The sequence below is a fragment of the Culex quinquefasciatus genome, chromosome 3 (assembly GCF_015732765.1).
Source record: "Culex quinquefasciatus strain JHB chromosome 3, VPISU_Cqui_1.0_pri_paternal, whole genome shotgun sequence".
Classification (NCBI taxonomy): domain Eukaryota; kingdom Metazoa; phylum Arthropoda; class Insecta; order Diptera; family Culicidae; genus Culex; species Culex quinquefasciatus.
The window spans coordinates 188,452,187-188,472,667 of NC_051863.1; the positions used below are offsets into that span (position 1 = coordinate 188,452,187).

Consider the following 20,481-nt stretch of genomic DNA (forward strand, 5'->3'; position numbering starts at 1 on the left):
TAAATGGAATGAAATGAAATGAAATAATTTTAAATGTGTATTTTTTTAATGTTTTGTTTTTTTTTTTTTTGTTTAATTTAAAAAAAATATTTCTACTGGTTGAATCCCATCTAAAATTCAAAGGCGGAGGCCAGCTTCTGTTACGTCCAATGAAGCTCATATTTGGGATATAAGCACAGTACACCCACTGGAACATGCCCCAATAATAATTTTTGTTACATCCTAATATCTATATCTTCAGGAAAAGTTTAAATTATGATTAAGATTCACAAGATTAAAATTGAATGTATCCAGTATAAAAGAATACTAAATAAGAGTAAAAAACATTACTCAAAACTTAAAAGAAATTAAATATTCAGAGTCAGTATGTTTAAAAATGAGTTGAGTGTACCTTTATTTAGGAAATCCTCAACAACACATTTAAAAAAAAAATCTCTTCATAATCTTCATCTTTAGACGTTTCGAAAATACAAACCAAAATTTTCAGAAGAAAATTCAATTAATAAGAAATCGAAGTTTTTGCTCAACGAAAAAAAAAATATTTGATAATATTTTTCTTTATAACTTGAAAGTAATTTTATCTCTCTATAATTTTTTTAATCAAAATTGCTACCGCGCGAAATCCGCGCCTAATTCGCGCCGTCCGTAGCAACCCTGTTTATTCCATAAATTTTTGTTTTATTTCTTTAATTCTTGAATTTAATTCTTTAATTTTTTTATTCCATTTCACCACCACTATTTTGCTTACATTTTAGATTACACAAAATTAGATAACTTTGGATCATTTTTAAAACATAGTTCAGTTTAATTTTGAGAAAAATAAGAATTTAGATAACTAAAAAATAATACTAAAGTGAAATTTTGGGAAATTTTCTAGCCTTACAATTTTTTTAGAATTTTAGATTAAAATTTAAAAATTTAAGATATCAACAATTCAAAAAATATAAGAATTTCAAAATTTTAAAAATTTAGAATCTTTGAGCTTTAGAATTTAATTTTCAAATGTTTGATTTTTTTTTACTTTAGATTTTTTTAATCATTCAATTTTTCTGAAAAAAATGATGATTTTCTCTATGGTCTCTATATGCTGAGCAAACGACCAATTTTAGAACAAATCTCTGAGGATGGTGGGGCAACTGCCTCATATTGTCCCACCCTGTGTGCGCTAGTAATTTGTAATTTTCAGTTGAACGCAAATCCAATGCAAATCCAAATTATTTGATTTTTAAACCTAAACATATTGCAAACAAGCAATGCGCAAAGAAATGCCAAATGCAACTTTTCGTTGCTGTTCCTTTTCTTCGTGACCCTTTTCTTAAGCATTTTTTATATGGAGTTTTACGTTCCTTCCAGACTGACCAATATAAAAAAAAATAAATATTATCAATGATGCAAAACTTGGCCTGGAAGACATTCAAATACATCATCAAGGGCAAATTTACAAAAAGAAATGAAATTTTGTAGTAATATTTTTAGGATCATCGAAATTCCCTGACCCAGCTTAACATTCCCTGACTTTCCCTGACTTTTCCAGGTCAAATAAAATTCCCTGACAATTCCAGGTTTTCCCTGACTTTTCCAGAAATCGACACCATGTTTAAGAAATGTAATACAATTTGAGGTTTGTCTAGACCCAAATTTTGATGATAATGTTTCATAAACAAAGTGTTTTGTTAAATCCCGACTCAACTCGAGAGTTCATCAACTGATCTAACGGTAGTCTCTTTTTGCCCACTAGATTACAGCAAAACGGTGAATGAAAGAAAGATTTATTCCAAGAGCTCTCAGATGTAGATTCCCGTCGTCATCATCTTCATGGTAAATACACAGGCGTGTAAGCTGCCGGAAAATGTCAGCTGCTTGGGACAAGTGCATTTCCACCCATGGCTTTCTACCTAAGGTACTCGCGATTGAGTGTGTAGTAGTGCGGTTGTCAAAATCGATATCTCTGATTCTCTCACTCCACTGACACTGACTTTGTTTATGTTTTGGTTTTCCGGGCACGGTCCATTGTTCGTTTGTTATTGTTTTGGTTTTAGTGGCACGGAGTCATGCACTCACACTAATGCAAAGCAAGATCGCGAGTACCTATGATATACAGCCTTGATTTCCACCGGACCGCGCAACGCGTTGGTGAAAGCACAAAGGAAAAATTGTTGAAACTCAGCGATAGAAAGGGTTGACTGTATGGTAGATGTATGTACACACGGAAAGTACGCACTTCTTGGCTACTTTGATCCTGGAGGGGCCACACTGATGAGTTCGCGATGATGCCCACACCGCGATCATTCATCAAGAGATTTGTGTTTTTTTTTCCCGGGAAGGAAAATTCGCCGTGGAGGAGGCGCGCCTACTCCGATGCGCGGTTCCTTTGAAGAGATCAACCAGAGACTAGTATTTTAGACTGGTCTCGAGGTAGTTGAAGTATAAGACTAGTTGGCAACACTGGTGTCAAAAAAAATCTGCTATTTTTTTTTAAGATTCTTCAAGATAATTTTAGCAATACAATTTTCAATAGAGTTATTTACGTGCGCATATATTACGTGTACGTACACGAAAAAAAGTGAGGTTAAATTTTGTCCGGCCAGCAAAATCAAATGGTGCGCTAGTGTGTGTACGCGAAACGTCATAAAGCTCTATTGTAAAGTATTTCAAATTTTTGAACATTATTCCACCTCAAATTTGCATTCATTCTTCACCCGTGGTCTATGTGGCGATCATGTCAGCATTTTGCCGGTCTCCCTCGAGATGAGGACACCGCGGAACGACGACAAATTGCACTCGTTTTGTGTCACGAAAACGGCCGCACAAATTGTACTTTCCTTCCCGCCGCCGCAAGTACCTTTTCCAGTGGTCGGAGTCGTTGATGCTGGCAGCACTGGGCAGTGGTGCAGGAGGAAACAAAAACAGTACAGTTTGACAAGGTATACATCGTGGTGGTCGGCTTGATGAACAGTGTTATTCAAAAGTGTTTGAATTTTTAGATATTTTTTTGTATTTAAACAAATTCAATTTAAGTACACTCAACTTCCGGTGGTTGGTCACTTTTCGATTGACACTTTTTAGTTTGTACCCCGTAGGTTTGACAAAGTCATACAAAATGTGATGAACTGTCACTTTTTACACGGGACTCACACTTACTCTCAAACAATACGTTTGGCGTAACAGATTTAGACAATGGAGGTACAAATTTAAATTCAGGCCTAGCCGAATTGTGAATTTAAAAATTTCGAAAGTTGTGAATTTATTCAACCTTCACTGTAAATCAAATAAAAAAAAATCTGCACCAATCTGGTGGGAGCCAGCCGTAAAAACAAGACAGATTCGTGTTTGGTTTGATTTAATTAAACTAGTGTCAGCATCAGTTTTTCTTCCGACTCGTTTTTTGGACCTTTTTTTATTGTTGTTGTTGTTGTGGTCCAGCCGCGGTGAATTGGCAGGGGACAAATATTGTTTGTTTTGTTTTTACTATTCCAACAAATGGGCCGGATGGTCTGTTTTTCTCCGCTTGGTGACAACGGCAAGAGAAGGACACGATTTACGTCCGTTTGCATCCGTGGGCCCCAAACCGCACTAACAAGCTTAGCCGGTTGTTTGACGAATCTGTACTTGCGGACCAACGAGACCAAAACGGTACTTGTGGGACTAGCCGTTTGTTTGCTTTGAAGTGACACTATTTATTAGTCCGGGTCGTCGTGCTGGACTGGTTAGTTTTTGCGACTCTAACTTGGGTGACAATTAACGGCAAATCTGACGAGGATCTGTTTTTAAGTTACATAACTCGACTTTTGAATAACATAAGAGCCAAAAAAATAATAATATTTTTAAGAACTTGAACACATAGTTTAAATTTGATTCACAAAACATGTACAGCTCCAGACTAGGAAAAAACTTTGTGCAACAAACTTTCTCTCCGTGGAAAAAGACCAACCGTGATGCCGAGAAGTAACATAAATAATTTATTCCGTGCAGGAAAAAAAGAGTGAGTGAAAGCTCAAAAGGACACGCGTTGTATTTACAAATGAGCTTTTTTTCATCCCACCATCCTCCTCCTTTGTCGTTCCCCCGCTTTACTGGGTGATATTTTTATGTTAATGTTAAGCTCGAGTTCAACTGGGGAATGGAATTGAACGTGGTGACTAGTGTTCACACCGTTAGAATTGGTGATGTTTCACTAGGTAAATTAAAACATGAATCAAGAGCTCACTAATGGGAGAATTGCGTGGCTGTTCCAGGGATGCCAGATACACAGATTTGTCTGTGTTTCACAGACATTTGAGCTCGTGTCAGACATTTTTTTAGGTACACAGACATTTTAAAAACTTCATTAAATTGTTATTTTGTTAAAATATCAATCGAAACTTATTTCGTTAGTCTTCAAATGCTTAAAAACACAATTTTTGATAGATTTCTATGACTGTAAATTGATTTATTTGAATTTTAGACAAAGACACAGACATACACAGACTTTTTCACAGACATTTTTAAAAATCATGTGGCATCCCTGGGCTGTTCTTCAAATTTTTTTCAGTAAAATCGCTGTATTTCGCCAATAGTTCATTTTAGTTTGAGGTTTACATTAATTTTTATGTAAAATTGTTCTGGGAACACGATGGTGATAAAATAAAAAAAAAGGAGCAATTCTCTACGAAATCGATCTTTTTTCTTAAATTTTAATTTTTGTATTTTTTAATCCGACTGAAACTTTTTTGGTGCCTTCGGCATGCCCAAAGAAGCCATTTTGCATCATTAGTTTGTCCATATAATTGGGTCCTAAAATGAAGCTTTGATTGCTGATATTATTGTTTACAGCGATAAAGCTTATTTTTCTGAGTACAATGACCCTTTGTACGAGCACAAGGAGTTTAAAATGGATTTTTAAATCAATTTTAAAAAATTAACCTCGCGGTCCTTCTTGACAGAAAAGCTCCTACTTGACAGCTCGTTCCAAGGGGACCATAGTTAATCCATCGGAAAAATGTTGTCTTGTAAAAAAAAAAATTGCATTAAAATGAAAAAAAGTGATCAGAAATGGTTTTTTATCGTGTTTTTTACCGTTGTACATAAAAATTGACATAGGGCTTTAGTACCCAATTTTCCATACAAATTTGGCAGCTGGCCATACAAAAATGATGTATGAAAATTCAAAAATCTGTATCTTTTGAAGAAATTTTTGATCGACACCAAGTCTTGGGGAAAGTTGTAGGTATGGATATGGACTACACTGAAAAAAATGATGCACGGTAAAAAAAATTTTGGTGGTTTTTTATTTAACTTTTTGTCACTAAAACTTCATTTGCAAAAACACACTTTTTTTTTATTTTTTGATATGATTTAGAGGACATCATATGTCAACTTTTCAGAAATTTCCAGGTTGAGCAAAAAATCTTTGAGCGAGTTATGAATTTTTGAATCAATACTGATTTTTTCAAAAATCGAAAAATTGGTCGCAATAATTTTTCAACTTCTTTTTTCGATATAAAATCAAATTTGCAATCAAAAAGTAGTATGGAGAAATTTTGATAAAGTGCACCGTTTTCAATTTAAATCCATTTTCAGGTGATTTTTTTTTTGAAAATAGTCGAAGTTTTTTGTTTTTTAAAATTAGTGCACATGTTTGCCTACTTTTGAAAAAAATATTTTTGAAAAGCTGAGAAAATTATCTATATTCTGCATTTTTGAACTTTGTTGATACGACCCTTAGTTGCTGAGATATTGCCATGCAATGTCTAACGTCGATATCTCAGCAACGAATGGTCCGATTTACAGTGTTGAAATATGAAACATTCGTGAAATTTTCCGATCTTTTCGAACAAAATATTTTCAAATTATTGCCTTTGCATGGCAATATCTCAGCAACTAAGTTCAAAATTTTGAATTTTTTTTTAGAGAATTTTCTCAGCTTTTCAAAAATATTTTTTTCAAAAGTGGGCAAACATGTGCACTAATTAAAAAAATGAAAAACTGCGACTTTTTCGAGAAAGTCACCTAAAAATGGATTTAACTTGAAAACGGTGCACTTTATAAAAAAATCACTTAAGAGCGAGTCCACGAACAGGGCATACCCCTTTGTATGGGACGTCGTTTGGACCTCACCAATCTGCCTGAAATTTTCAGGGGTTGTTTGTACATATAAAACTAGCATCTGGCCAAAATATGAGCTCTCTAGGTCAACGGGAAGTGGGGCAAATCGGGACACAAAGTTTGAAGGTTCAAAACGTCAAAAATCGTAAAAGGCTGTAACTTGGGCAAAATTCAATTTAATTTAAAAATTGAAAATGCATCTGAAAGGGCTTAAAAAATGCAACAAAATGCAGGATAGAGCACCCCGATTGGTTAAATCTAAAGGGAGTTATTGACATTTTAGTGAAAAAATAGCACAATTTTCAAACTCAAATAAAAAAGTGTTCCATCCAGATATCAACTCGGTTCGACCTGCAGCTTGTAGGGGACATCTGGGACTACCATCTGAGACTGAGAACGCTTTGGGTAAGGCAGTTTAACATATTAAATAGACACTTTTACTTTTAGTGAATTTTTTGGTTGTAAATTTTTGCTCGGGGGACCCCTTAGATCCCATTTTCTGATGATAATTTTATCATATTCGTGTTTCTGAGACAATTTCACAATAGAAACATGCATAAAAATGTTTATTTTCATCCATTTTAACCCTTTAAAAAATGAAAGTTAAAAAAAATCTTCGATTCACATTTATTGAAATTCAAGTTCGTTTCCAAGAATACTAGATGACACCAGAAAAAAGCAGCATCTCAATTTTTTTTAACTTTCATTTTTTAAAGGGTTAAAATGGATGAAAATAAACATTTTTATGCATGTTTCTATTGTGAAATTGTCTCAGGAACACGAATATGATAAAATTATCATCAGAAAATGGGATCTAAGGGGTCCCCCGAGCAAAAATTTACAACCAAAAAATTCACTAAAAGTAAAAGTGTCTATTTAATATGTTAAACTGCCTTACCCAAAGCGTTCTCAGTCTCAGATGGTAGTCCCAGATGTCCCCTACAAGCTGCAGGTCGAAACGAGTTGATATCTGGATGGAACACTTTTTTATTTGAGTTTGAAAATTGTGCTATTTTTTCACTAAAATGTCAATAACTCCCTTTAGATTTAACCAATCGGGGTGCTCTATCCTGCATTTTGTTGCATTTTTTAAGCCCTTTCAGATGCATTTTCAATTTTTAAATTAAATTGAATTTTGCCCAAGTTACAGCCTTTTTACGATTTTTGACGTTTTTGAACCTTCAAACTTTGTGTCCCGATTTGCCCCACTTCCCGTTGACCTAGAGAGCTCATATTTTGGCCAGATGCTAGTTTTATATGTACAAACAACCCCTGAAAATTTCAGGTAGATTGGTGAGGTCGATGCGAGATGGGTATGCTTTGCTCGTGGACTCGCTCTTAAGTACCTTTTGATTGAAAATTTGATTTTACATCCAAAAATGAAGTTGAAAAATTTTTGCGACCAATTTTCGATTTTTTGAGAAAATCTGTATTGATTCAAAAATTCATAACTCGCTCAAAGATTTTTTGCACAACCTGGAAATTTCTGAAAAGTTGGCATTTGATGTCCCCTAAAACATATCAGAAAATGAAAAAAAAAATAAAAATAGTGTTTTTTGCAAATCAAAAATCACCAACATTTTTTTACCGTGTATAATTTTTTCAGTGCAGTCCTTATCCATACCTACAACTTTGCCCAAGACACCAAATCGATCAAAAAATTCCTTCAAAAGATACAGATTTTTGAATTTTCATACATCATTTTTGTATGGCCAGCTGCCCAATTTGTATGGAAAATTATATAGACAAACTTATGATGCAAAATGGCTTCTTTGAGCATACCGAAGGCACCAACACAGTTTCAGTCGGATTAAAAATTACAAAAAAATCGAATGACCGAAATCTGAGAGAACTGCTCAATATATAAGAAATTGGTCAAAACTGGATTTTAATATTTAAAACGTTAAATTTAATATAAGGGGGCATTTAAGGGTTAACATTTTATTTTTAACGAATTCTTTGCTAGGTCACTATGAGATGTTTTAAAAAAATAAAAATATTAAATATTTTGAAATTTAAAGTAACTTGGAACATAAATTCTTTTAAAATGTATTTTACAGTAGTTGTTCGGTAACTGGGCTGAACAAAAAATAACGATGGGACCACCGATGAATAATATTTTCCAAATGAAATATAAAAATAAAAGTTACTCAAATTTATTTACAATTCTTACTTTTCATATTTCTTTAATTGTAACATGAAATTAAACAAAACTTTGAAAAAAGTTTTTTTTTATTTATTGAATATAATTTTTGCATCCATTAACCCCTCGGTCTGGTTAAGCGATCTGCCTTCCTAGCAGACGATCAGGGATCGAATCCCGCCCGGTCACTTCGTCACCGATTTTTCGGTGGCAACTAGACCCCCTTGCTCCCTCTGCGAGCACCAGAACCCCGGTAATTAATTACCAAAACACACACGCACGCCGCTCCCCCCGCTAGAGCCTGATAGTGGTGGTTGAGTGCAAACAGGACGGGAAGATGACCAACCAACCACACCACAACGCGTGAAGGAATGAAGGAAGACTCTTCCAAGAAGACCCCCTGGAGATCATCATCATCCATCATGAACAAGAACAATAGATCTCGAGATCTATAAATAGACACACGGCTCCGTGATGGCAAGGCCGATTGAGCCAGTTAGGGTATAAGTTAAGATAGAGGACAAAGAATAAAAAAAAAAAACCCCTCGGTCATTTTGGTTTGTTCTGGTTTTTTGACATTTGTCTGCTTTTTAACTGGGCTACGGCCCAGTTATCGAGCGCCCAGTTCAAAAGCCGCCCAGTTAAACAACGCCCAGTTACCGAACAACTACTGTATTTAAGGCAGTTTTTTCATGAATAAATGAACTTTTGCGGTGCTGTACATTCGAATTTCACAAGAATTCATATTTTGTTTAATCGAACCCAAAAATGATAAATTTTGAAGTTTTTGGAAAAAACATTTTTTCCTCCAGATTTTTCAGGTCGATTTTGAAGGGAGGGGCGACATAAAATTTGAAAAATGTTTACAACGGCCTTGCAGAATTTGTACTCTAAATTAAAAAAGAACAAAAAAACATCAAATATATTTTTTCATTGAAAAAAACTGGAACTCTACATTGCTAACTATTTTTAGTGCTTTGCAAAAAGAAAAAAAACTGGGGAAGTATTTTACTTTGCTTCTCATTATTTTTTGTTTGTTTTCGATAGCAGCATAATTGTATTTTAAAACCAATAAATTTTAATGTATTATTTTTTATAATGAAAATGTTGATCAATGCTCGAACATATTTTAAAGGGGGGGTTCTGGAATTTACAAAATGTGCCCACGTGGTTTATGGATGGTTCCCTGGATTCCCGAGAGATTAAAAAAAAGAACGTTTTCCAACAATATTATTTAGAACTTTTAAAAACGATGAATACGTTACTATTATTTAAGAGTTTAATAAAAAAAATATGGATTGAAAAAAATTAAAATACCAACAATACAATATATTGAAGTTATGAAAAAAAAAAACACACACACAAATATATTGAAATTTTGTATAACTTTTCAAAAAATACTATTTTTTAGGTTTTTTAGGACCTAGTTTTTGTTTGAAATAATTTAAGAATTCACAAGCCCATCTGCTCCCAACGAGAAAGCTATGGACTCATTAAAAATTGAATTAAATGAAAAACTTGAAGGTCACGGCGGGGTTCGAACCCCTGTCCTTAGGATTAGCAAACATAAATGCTTTCCACTTAACCGTGGAGCATTGGTAACTTGGGTAGGACTGAGACTAATAAAGTTGAATCCAAGAATCGGACAAAGAATAAAATTGAATGCAAGTTGAATATCAGAACTCAAACAAGATTGCATGCAAGGTTGCAAGCGCAGTTAAAATTGAATCTAAAAATACCTCGCTAAAAATAGCCTGGGCGACTGATAGAAATCATCCAATAAGAGATGAGAAGAATTGAAAACTTTCCCATTAGAATTGAGAACACACGAAGAATTCGAACAACAATGCAAAAACGGTCGTTACCACTCGCCTAGGGGGGCTCCTCAGACCATTCACCTTCCCAAAAACCGTCCAACTCCAAGCGAAACTTACTTGAGGGTACCGTGGAGATTTTCCCTTAATACTCTGAAAAAAGTGGAGCATGAACACTTCCCGTCTTCCAAATCCCCTATCCTTGCCCGTGGTGCGCGGTGGAGATGGGAGCGGCCGGCAATGGACGACTGCCATGGTGGTGAGAATCTGGTTCAGGTGGAATTGGTTCTATTCCCAATTATCAATTCCTAGGCAACTTGGGCTTAGACAATCATCACATCACATGGCGAAAATCCTGTCTGCAATCCGCTAAAATCACCGTCTCCTAGCGAAGCGAATAATTGAAGAATTCACAAAGTATTACAAAAACAAGAATATTAAAAAGAATATAAAACTCTTTTAAACATTTTTGAGTTTAAAATTACGAAAACAAATGTGATTAACTTTTTCGTTTTTTTCTATGTTTTAGGCATCGACAGAAATCGAAATGATAAAAAAATAATATGAGTGGTAGTTATCTCAAAATATGATATTTTTAATGATAAACATCATTTAAATTCTCCAAATTGCTGAAACAGATGGATAAACATTTGAACTCAACAACTTGAAATCATTAAAACTTGATTACACGGTAAATGCGAAACGCCCGGCTAAAACTTTGATTTTCTTTCTGCCAGCAAAGGTAAACATCTATTACAGCGCATTTAGCTGAAACGACGACCTGTACAGTAACCCTGTTTGAAAAATGTCGCACGTCGTACGAGTTGTCGCACGGTTTTGATTTTACCGTTTCGATATCGATTGGTCGACAGGACGACAAACGTGCGACAAACACTCGACATGCTCGACATTGTTTTTTCCATCGATTTACCTTCAATTCGACGTCGATTATCGTCGACGCAAACAGTTTGACAGTTCTCTTCAGTTGATCTTGTTCGGACTTGATCAAATCAGAAAAACAATATTGTTGTAAAGGTTCGTGAGGATTTTGGCTGGTTGATTGGTAAGTTGTGTTCCTTTTTTTGCTGGAAAGTTCCGGCCGGAGTGGGCGAGCGGATAAATCATAACATTATGTTCCAGACTTCCTGATTTCAGCCTTCGCGACGGTGGAAGAGAACGTGAAACATCGTTAACCCGGCGGATCATGCCGGAAGATGGGACGGGAAGGATGGGACGGTCTGCGATCGAAAGCGGATTGGGGTGAGTCGTGTTTTTTTAAACGGTGGAGGTGTGCCGGGAGGAAAAAAGAGGACGATGGAAATGTGCGTGGGGGAGGACAGGAGGGGGGATCCAAACCTAATGCAATCACAATTCTACGAGCCAAAACTTTTTTTTAAATCTCAAACACAAAAATTCTGAAATTCTTTACTTCTGGAATTCCAGTATTCAAAAATTTTACAATAATTAAGTAAAAATTATAAAATTCTAAAATTCTGAAACCTGGCTCAACTCGAGGGGGCAGCTTGAAGTTTGTGGGAGTAGCGAACAGCTCTAATTCTCCATACAAACTTTGGAGAAAACCCATTCGGCTCTGTCCAAATATTTTTGAAATTTTTGAAAAATACAAAGTAAACATGTTTTTGGGGTCCCCTTGAATTGAACCTGCGCAGAAACTTTGTTGGTCGATGTTATTTATAAAATCATAAAATTATAAATAAATAAATAAATTATTAAATAATTTAATTAATAAATTATTAAACTATTAAATTATGAAATTATGAAATTATGAAATAATGAAATTATGAAATTATGAAATAATTAAATTATTGAATTATTATTTTATTAAATTATTAAATTATTAAATTATTAAATTATTAAATTATTGAATCGAAAATTTGACAAACACAAAATTATTATCTACAATTCTTAAATTTTATTAATTCTTATGTTTTGAAATTCTTAATTTCTAAAATTCTTAACTTCTAGAAATTTTAAATAATTTGAATATTTTCGCCAGGTAGCAAATAGGAGAAATTCTCGTATGTTTAGCAAAATAAGCACTCGCTTCTGACTCCATCCAATTTATTTATTTTAACTATTCAAACAACTAATTTTTCAAAACTTTTGGTAGAAAATTGCTTGCTCACTTCTTATTGGCCGATTTATCATTTGATTTCAGTTGAAAACGCTTTTTATGAGCTGTAATTGAATGTCAAAGTGCTGATATGGCAACATTAAAGGCACGCTGGAATTAGATGCTGTTCCCCTAGTTACAGTATTTTTTTTATTATTTAATTCATTTCAGATCTGTATCAAACAGTCTCCAAACAGGACAATGAAAGTGTTGGTGGTGTTTGATTTTTAGAGAATGTCAAAATCGCCATTATCAATACTAAGACCTGGAAAAAGAACAAACTTGCGGCCGAGTACAACCTCTGAGTGAAAGCGATGGAGGTGAACGAACTACTCACGGGGCAGCACACGAATTCTACCGGATTGGCCATCATCAAGCGAAATTTGGAAAATTGTGACTGCAGTGATAGTGAATATTTGGAAAACAAAGTGCCAGGCCAGTGAAAACTAATAGATATCAATAAAAATCAGCAAAACAACAAATAAAATGAATTTTATTTCGAAAATAACCTAAAAATTCCGAAATGACAGCACACGACAATAGCACGACATCCTAAATAACAAAACCGTGCGACGTCGGTCGAATGTCGTACGACAATGTCGAACAATTTCGATGATCGATCGCACGACAAATACGACATTTTGGTGCAAAAACGTATGACATTCGTGCGAATGTCGCACGACATTGTCGTGCGACGTCGTACGATTGCACGTACGACAAACGACGGACGTCGGACGGACTTTTCAGTCAGGGAAGAGATATCCTCAACACAGAAAGCGTAAACACACACACACCGTCGGGAAAAAGTTTTCCTCCGGGTAACTAATTACATTAATTAGTGCAGATTTTCCAGCTCGCGTTCCGCGCGCTCTGCAACAAGGTTATGTTTCTCGGAAATACTTTACATCGGCCCTACGACAACAACAATTACGGTGGAAATTATGCGAAACCAAACTGCTCCGTGATGCGACGGAAAATAATTGGGTTTTATGTCCCGTGACGTCAGCAGTTATGCAAATTAACAGATTTCGCCCGGAGAATCTCCTTGGCAAAGGTCGTGTTCGAAAAGTTCCAATCGCTTTCAATAGTTGAACTTTTCATTCATATTTCAACTTCTTGGCAAACACACACACGCACTCACACTCAAAGACTACAAAGAAAGGTCTAAATTTCCCTTTCATTTGCATGCGACTGCTGCCAAATGCCGACGGACGATGACGCTGGCCATTCTAGAAATAGAACATTGGCCGCGCGGCCGCGTCTCGTCTAGTGACGTCACAAACTAACCGAACTATGACTTGGCCTGGCACGGGTCTGGTCCCGCCAGCAGTAGTGCAACAGTAATCATCACCGGCTGGCTGCGTGGCGTTTGCTTTGTACCAGGTCCATCCACTCATTGTGGCCGGTTCCAAGGGAAGGGAGGGTGGCGACTAGGCGAAAAAAAAAAAAAAAAACATTTCTTTTTTAAATATTCATAGGAAGATAAATTGAATTTGAAATCGACGAGTAATAGAGTGAAATTTTTATTAAGTGCACCGTTTTCATGTTATAATCACCACCATTTTTTTTTAACTCGCCACCATGCCCCGATTCTTACGACCCCAGCCCTGCACCACCATTACGCACGCCATACACCCATCAGCAGCTTCCGTTACGATTTGTTTTGCTTGTGCGTTCCGTTTGCCGTTTTCTTCAAAAAACGACGCGTTTCTATAAATAGTCCGCAATTGAAGCCGCGATTTTCCTCGCTTTTATATTTATAACGACTGGTGCTATTTTTAATCGAAAACGCACACACACACACAGTTTATTCAAATCAAATCCGCGATATCACGGTGGTCACGCGACTTACCTGGTAGCTTATGAGCAGCGGAGTGTCCGGCCCACCGTTGATGACGGTGATGTTCTCGTCGTCCCCGTCGCCAAAGCTCTGGTTCATCACAATGCTGGAGCTTTCGTCGTCCAGCGAGCTCAGCAGTGGTTCGCTCTGGCCGGAACCCTCACCTAAAAAAAAAGAAAAACAGAATTTGCTAAGTTTGCTGAAAAGTTTGCTGATTTGAGTGAAATTTTAGTTGGGTAAAAGTTTACCTAAATCGATCGAGTCGTTCGTCTCGGTGTCGGTGGTGACCGTGACGTTGGTCACGTGCGTCGACGCCGAGTCGGTCGAGGTGTTGATGGTCGCTTCGGACGTGGTGGACGATCCCATGACGACCACCTTCGGGACGGAACCGGAAGCCGCCGCTACCGTAGGCGGTCCGGTTCCGGCGATACTGGCCGCCTTCGGGGACTTGCTGATCCGGGTCTTCTGGAAGTAGAACCTCCGGAGGGCCGTGCTCGCATTGGTGGCCGTGGAGGACGAGGACGAGGAGGGTGGGGTGCCAACGGTGGCCAACGATGGGTCCGCTTCCGACGATCCGCCGCTCGAGTTGGCCGGACTGGTCGAGCGCTGGCCCGGGGAAACCACGGAAGAGGGTCGGGAGGTCGGTGGTGCCGTCGTCGTCGTCGTCGTCGCCATTGATGATGTCCCGCCGCCAGACGGACTGCTCGGACAGCAGGCAATATCCATCGGTGGCTGGGGCTGCGTTACGGATACTGTCATTGCACTGTGGTGTGGCACTGTTAAAAAAAGAAAGGAAAAATCAATTGTTTTTTTTTTGCTAAATTCGTTTTCCTAAAAAAAAGTTCAAATCATACACTCAAATCAAATATCTATGACATCTAATGAAACTATCAAATCATGACACATTTTGACGATTTCTTGTTCTACAAAAAGTGTCAGAACGTCAACTTCTGACATTCGCTGTCAAATGTTCTGCCAATCTTGACAGTAAATTTGGCTCACTTATCCCAAAAGGTCACGAGCTACAATCAATCAGTAACACCAAATGACAACAAAGGTTCCAGTATTTTCACAGAAAATACAAGAAAAAAGGTCAAATTGATCACCCAACCAATCAAACTAATCCACCGCGTGAAAGAACGTGGACAAACACGTGAGCAGGAGTAACGAAAACACAAAAATAAAAGGCCGAATGGACAGCAAATTGACTACTGGTTGATTGGTCACGGTCATTAAGCCGCCGAGTGGCCGGACATGGACGGGGCCCCGTTTCCGTGGCCACGTGGTCATTCTCCGAGGGGTCGTAAAATGTACGTCCATTTCGTCCTGTCGGGGTGTCGTTCTCGATTGTGGTTCTGGCTGTGGCCGTCGTTTGTTCACACTAAATTGGTCACCAACAAAATGGAATTTGCGTTGTCGCTGTTGTTGTTGTGGCGGACAAACATGGCTGGTGATCCCGGGGTAATTATTGTGTTAACCGGAAATTATTCGATGTAACAGCGGAAATGATTCGAAAGTAATTCAGTTATCGACGTGTCGATTAACTTAAATGTCATTCTCAGTCTAATTTAGAAAAAAAAAACAAATATTGACTGGCGAAGGGATTTGTTTACCTTTCTTCGGCACCCTCAGCAAACGTCAAACTATACAAAATTGCTAACGGATCTTTTCCGGAGAGATCCGGAAAATGATCCGGCAGCAATAGAGTTATCTAATCCCGATCTCACACACACTAGCACGCCATCTATTTTGCTGGCGGGTACAAAATTTAACCTCAATCTTTTTTGTGTACGTACACGCAATACATGCGCACGTAGATAACTCTATTAGTCAGAGGGCTTCTACGAACTGTCAAACCAATACAAACGCAGCGTTATTGTTATGGAACCAGCCTGGTACCCACTTTTTGGATCGTTTACCCCAAAAAAGTTTGAAATAGGACAAATGTTGCACGTTTTGTCGCGCTCTAGTGTTGGAAATTCGTATTGATTTGACGTTTCCTGAGGGTGCCGGAAAGTTTGGTTATGTTACTTCTTTGCAGAAGACAAGGGTGTTTTTGAAAACAGTAACATAACCAATCATGCACCCTCAGCAAACGTCAAATCAGTACAAACCTGCAGACGGACCTTTATTCTGGATCTCTTCCAGAAAAAAATCCGGCCGCAAGATTATATGATGTTTGTTGAGAGAGTCGACAAAATGAAAACAAATCCCTTTGTGCATCAGAAAATTGCTTTTTTTCGAATAACTGACAGGTTGTCGAAATAAGAAAACCCCGCTTGCTCGAAATCTGATGATTTATTTGAAAAATGAAAACAAACAAAAAATGTTTCACTGCCGTTTTTAAAATCCATAAAAACGTCATGATTCGAAATCCGGACACTTAGTAGCATATCATTTTTGTTATAGCTGGCAAAAAATCACGTAATAAGTTTAAAATGAAGAAATTCAGGATGTAGTATTAACTGTCAGTTTTAAAAGAATGCATGCAAAATATGTTTTTTCTAACCATTTTTACATCAGAATTTCAAAATTAAAATGACTTGTTGTGCTTCGAATCCCGGACACTGTTAAAAGCTGATTCGAAATCCGAACACTTTTGCTTCGAATTCCGGACACTCGATTTTGCTTGTGAAACGCACCAATTTGGACTGAAATGTTAGTGAATGGCATTCCTCAGGTCTCAAATAACCTCTTAATATCAAACTAATCGATATTTTGTATAAAAAATTGCTAGAATTTAAGAAAATCAAAACCATAATTTTCTGCTTTGCCTTCCCGGTGCTTCGGATGCTAATGAAATATTTCAGTTAAATGTTTCACATTTTTGGTTAACTTAAAATTTTATTTTATTTTAATGTTTTGGCATTACCTACAGCCTTCAAACAAATTTTAAATGAAAGTTGATGTTAGAATTCATCAAATAACACAGTTCTGACATTCATAATGCAAACTTAAAACAAGATGTGGTGTCCGGGAATCCGAATCATGACGTTATAACCTGTTTTCACTTAGAAAACGGTTTCCTCGACAAATTCACAATCCGATTCCTATTCGCGTTCACCGTTTCGCCGGGCCACACGACGCTCTCGATCCAGTCCAGATACTCGGGCGTCAGCCTCGCGTACTCGGAACTATCACAATCGACGAGGGGTCCAACGAGCCGGAAGAAAGATTCGCCCTTTTTGCGAAGTCCCAATCGAACGCCCAGGATGCTGCGGTCGTTGTCACACGAGATGTTGTCGTTTGTGCGCAGGAATCGCCCGTCCGCCGACTCGGACACGTTCAGCGGCGGACCGGTTGGCATCTCCGTGGGCCAGATGGCCGCGCCAACCGACTCGAGGGTTATTTCGTTGGGGTCCGTCCAGAGGCAGCCAACGTCCGGTTTGAGTCTGGCGGAGGGTTGAGACTGTTGAGAAAGGTTGTGCGAAAATTTCTGTTTTGAGCAATTACTCGTCGTAGTTACGTCCAAGATCGATCAGGACTACGGCGCTGGTGGAGACGTAGTCGGTTCCTGTGTGGTTTGGATGCAGCACCATCTTGAGGCCATCGAGTCGAAAGTCGTACTGCCCGTTGTAAAACTCTGCCTTGATTGATACTGCAGTAAGAAATGGACTGTTGTTGCGGATCAATTGGGATCGTTTGAGTTGATCTTACTTTGGTCAAAACTGTAATGAGCGCAATATCCAGAACTAAGTAGGAATCTTTCACTTATTATATTGGCAAGACACGTTTGCAGTCCATTGTCCCAGATTGTAACGGTATAAGAGTCATAATAATTAGCTTTTCTATAACGTAAGTACTCGTAGCATTCTGCAAAATTAAATTTGATCTATTCAGAGTGTTTTAATCAAATCTACAACATACTTTTATCGCTGACCCGAGGACTGTAAGGCACTCTCTCCCGCTTCTTTGGGGCTTCCGTAGTAGTTACAAGGACAGCTGGTCTCTCCGAAAAGTCCATTCCCGTAATGTTTCCCATCCAGTCCAGATACTTGGCAACATTGGTGAACGCTGCATATCCCCGGGTATAACACAGGTTCGTACCATGCTTGCGGAACTTCTGGAACGACACAATTCCGCCGAGGTACCACATCCCATCCCGGTTGAAAAACATTCCACCTCCGCTGTCCCCGTTGCAGACCGACGATCCATTTTGGTACCCGGCGCAGAACATGCCCTTGTGCATCATCGTCCCGAACAGGTCACGATCGCTCTCCAAGCAGTCAACGCTGTCAATCACCGGCAGCGTGACCTGCTTCAGTTCTAGCGATATCTCGTCATCCTCCGTAACACCCCAACCGACGGCCGTCCCAGCTAACCCGTCAAGATTCACGTTCCGATTCACACAAGCCGGTACGACGTAATCCGTCATCCGGACCATCTCGCCCAACTCTAACAAAGCGATATCGTTGTGCAGATTGTCCCTCGAAAAGTTCCCAAACATGTGAATGTCGGCGATCGTGAACTGTTGCATCGCGCCCGGGTCGATCCGGTCCAGGTTATGCACGCCAAGTCGCACAAAAAGCCGCTTCCGGGTCAGCCGGTAACTCGTGCCCTCATCCAACATGCAGTGCGCAGCGGTAACCACAAAATCCGCACTGATCAGCGTTCCTCCGCAGGCGTACTGGCTGTTCCGGCCAGATCGGTGGTACACTCCGGCGTGCCATGGCCACTCGCCCGGCTGGGTGGGACTTCCGCGGACGATCAACGCCTGATGTTTGATGCGTGGAACACCACAGCCAGGATTGGCCAGGGTTTGTACGCAGAACAGCGCGAGCAACGCGACTTGGTGAAGCATCTTTGTTGAGAGTGCGACTGCGCTGAAACGAGCGCAAATTGATCAAGGCTTATCAAGTTAGTGTTGTGGTCGTTGACCAACGTGATCGTTCTCGGGAGTCAACATCTGTGATGCTTCCAGACTGTACTGACGCGTTAAGGGATAGAAGAAGTGCGTAACAGAATGCTACAGACGCGGTGAATCCCCACTTGACATGATGTTTTTATGTACCAAAAATTGACTGATTGTTATAAAGAAATAAAACCATTTGAGATTGAGACAAATTGCGATATTTAGAATTATAAAAATCATAAAAAATCACGTATATCGCAATTTGAGTCAGCTGGTATTTTTTCAAAATTAAATCAAATAATGACTGTCAGATAAGAGACTGGAAATAAAATTAATCAAACAAGGGGAAAACATCTACCAAGAACCTTCCGTTCCCAATGCGGTCCCATGTTAAAATCGCATGTCTGGAATTAATTAGCCTCCGGCAGTAAACAGAACGGCAAAAATATCATTGACCACATTCCCGACCTCGGACCGGGCCACGGATTTAGGGGGAGGTGGGAGCCGGCACCGATGGCAACCACCTTGGCTGAACGAATGACAGCTATTTGTTTGTATAGCTCGCTCGCGTGACCTGGCCTGCTGTTTTGCTTCCGTTTACGACCGACGCGGGATAAATTTTTCGAACGATCTAGATAGCAGTGGAAAAGTGTCCAAACTGGATAATATTCACATTTTAATGCAGTTGAATGTGGAAATTCTCACTGTCGAATGAATTTTGGCCACCTTGTTTGTATATTTTAAAATATGGTTTGATCTGAAGATTTATAAACCAATTTTGATGTTAAAAGTTTCTCCAGCGATACAAATATACTTTTAAAAACCTACCGTTTTGTTAATGTCCCCGGTTCCGGAACGCTTCTTACCTTTGGTTTTCCGTGGCGTGGAAGGGGGTGCTGGTGTTGGAACCGGTGATCTGGAGCTATTGCCTTCTCGCGGGGGACATCGGGACGACGGAGAAGAAGACGACGACGCCCGTTCGACACTTTCAGTCTGGAATAGAAGAAGAGAAAAAAGAAATACATGAGTTCGACGCAAAAAAAAATGATTTCAAATTTATGTAAAGGATTATTGGATAATGTGAAAAAAGGGTAAACTGGAATGTTTTATCCAGTTTGAAAAAAATATTGATTAATCTTTTCAACTATCTAAAAGATTTTATTTAATTTATCAAAAGTTTAAATTTACACATTTCACAGTTTTTATTTGACCATCTTCACCTATCGGAACGCTCACAATTTTACAATAAACCGTCGTGACACGCAGAAAACAACACGTGCGCACAAATCTGGCACCGTTATTTCTGTTTGTCAAAGGGATTTTGCAGAAATATCGTACCTCCCCCATGACAAGCAGAGGGATCTTTTTATTATTGTTGTTTATAGCAAGTTTTATTTCCACCTTCGTCCCCAAGATGCCATCCCGAAAGATGGAGGTTTCTTATCGCAGGTCGGATTATGCTGGTGGGTGTAAACTACCACTTCCTGTTGGGACTTGTTTGGGTGAATCGCTGTCGTTGGAATTTTTCGTTTGGAATTTCGCAGGAAGCTATTCGCTCTATTTGGGTTCGGAAGAATAGCGAGAACGTAAATACTGGAGCGTGACTGACAAAAC

At 38.5% G+C, this 20,481-nt stretch overlaps 2 protein-coding genes across 7 annotated transcripts in view; both read right to left on the reverse strand.

Annotated features, from left to right (window-relative positions):
* LOC6052660 (mucin-5AC) overlaps positions 1-20,481 on the reverse strand; it is a 211,263-nt gene that overhangs the window by 86,619 nt on the left and 104,163 nt on the right. For all 6 annotated transcript variants that reach the window (XM_038259096.1, XM_038259097.1, XM_038259098.1 and 3 more), the window contains exons 3-5: positions 19,734-19,860; positions 14,264-14,791; positions 14,028-14,179 (exon numbers count right to left, since the gene is read on the reverse strand). In XM_038259096.1, the coding sequence (XP_038115024.1) occupies positions 14,028-14,179; positions 14,264-14,774 (663 nt within the window). In that variant the 5' untranslated portion in view covers positions 14,775-14,791; positions 19,734-19,860. The remainder of the gene's footprint in view (positions 1-14,027; positions 14,180-14,263; positions 14,792-19,733; positions 19,861-20,481) is intronic.
* Positions 16,955-18,816, reverse strand: LOC119768671 (polyserase-2-like). The gene is made up of 4 exons (XM_038259106.1): positions 17,883-18,816; positions 17,673-17,828; positions 17,469-17,613; positions 16,955-17,407 (listed from the first exon to the last, which is right to left on the reverse strand). Exons 1-4 carry the CDS (start codon positions 18,814-18,816, stop codon positions 17,023-17,025), a joined length of 1,620 nt encoding a protein of 539 aa, XP_038115034.1. The 3' UTR covers positions 16,955-17,022.

Excerpts from the sequence above, each read along its gene's own strand:
- LOC119768671 (XM_038259106.1), bottom strand. The coding sequence starts at position 18,816 with ATGCTTCACCAAGTCGCGTTGCTCGCGCTGTTCTGCGTACAAACCCTG. Across the intron at positions 17,829-17,882 it reads TCCTCGGGTCAGCGATAAAA|AATGCTACGAGTACTTACGT; the intron begins GTATGTTGTAGA and ends TTAATTTTGCAG. Across the intron at positions 17,408-17,468 it reads CTTGGACGTAACTACGACGA|ACTCAAACCGGACGTTGGCT; the intron begins GTAATTGCTCAA and ends ACCCTCCGCCAG.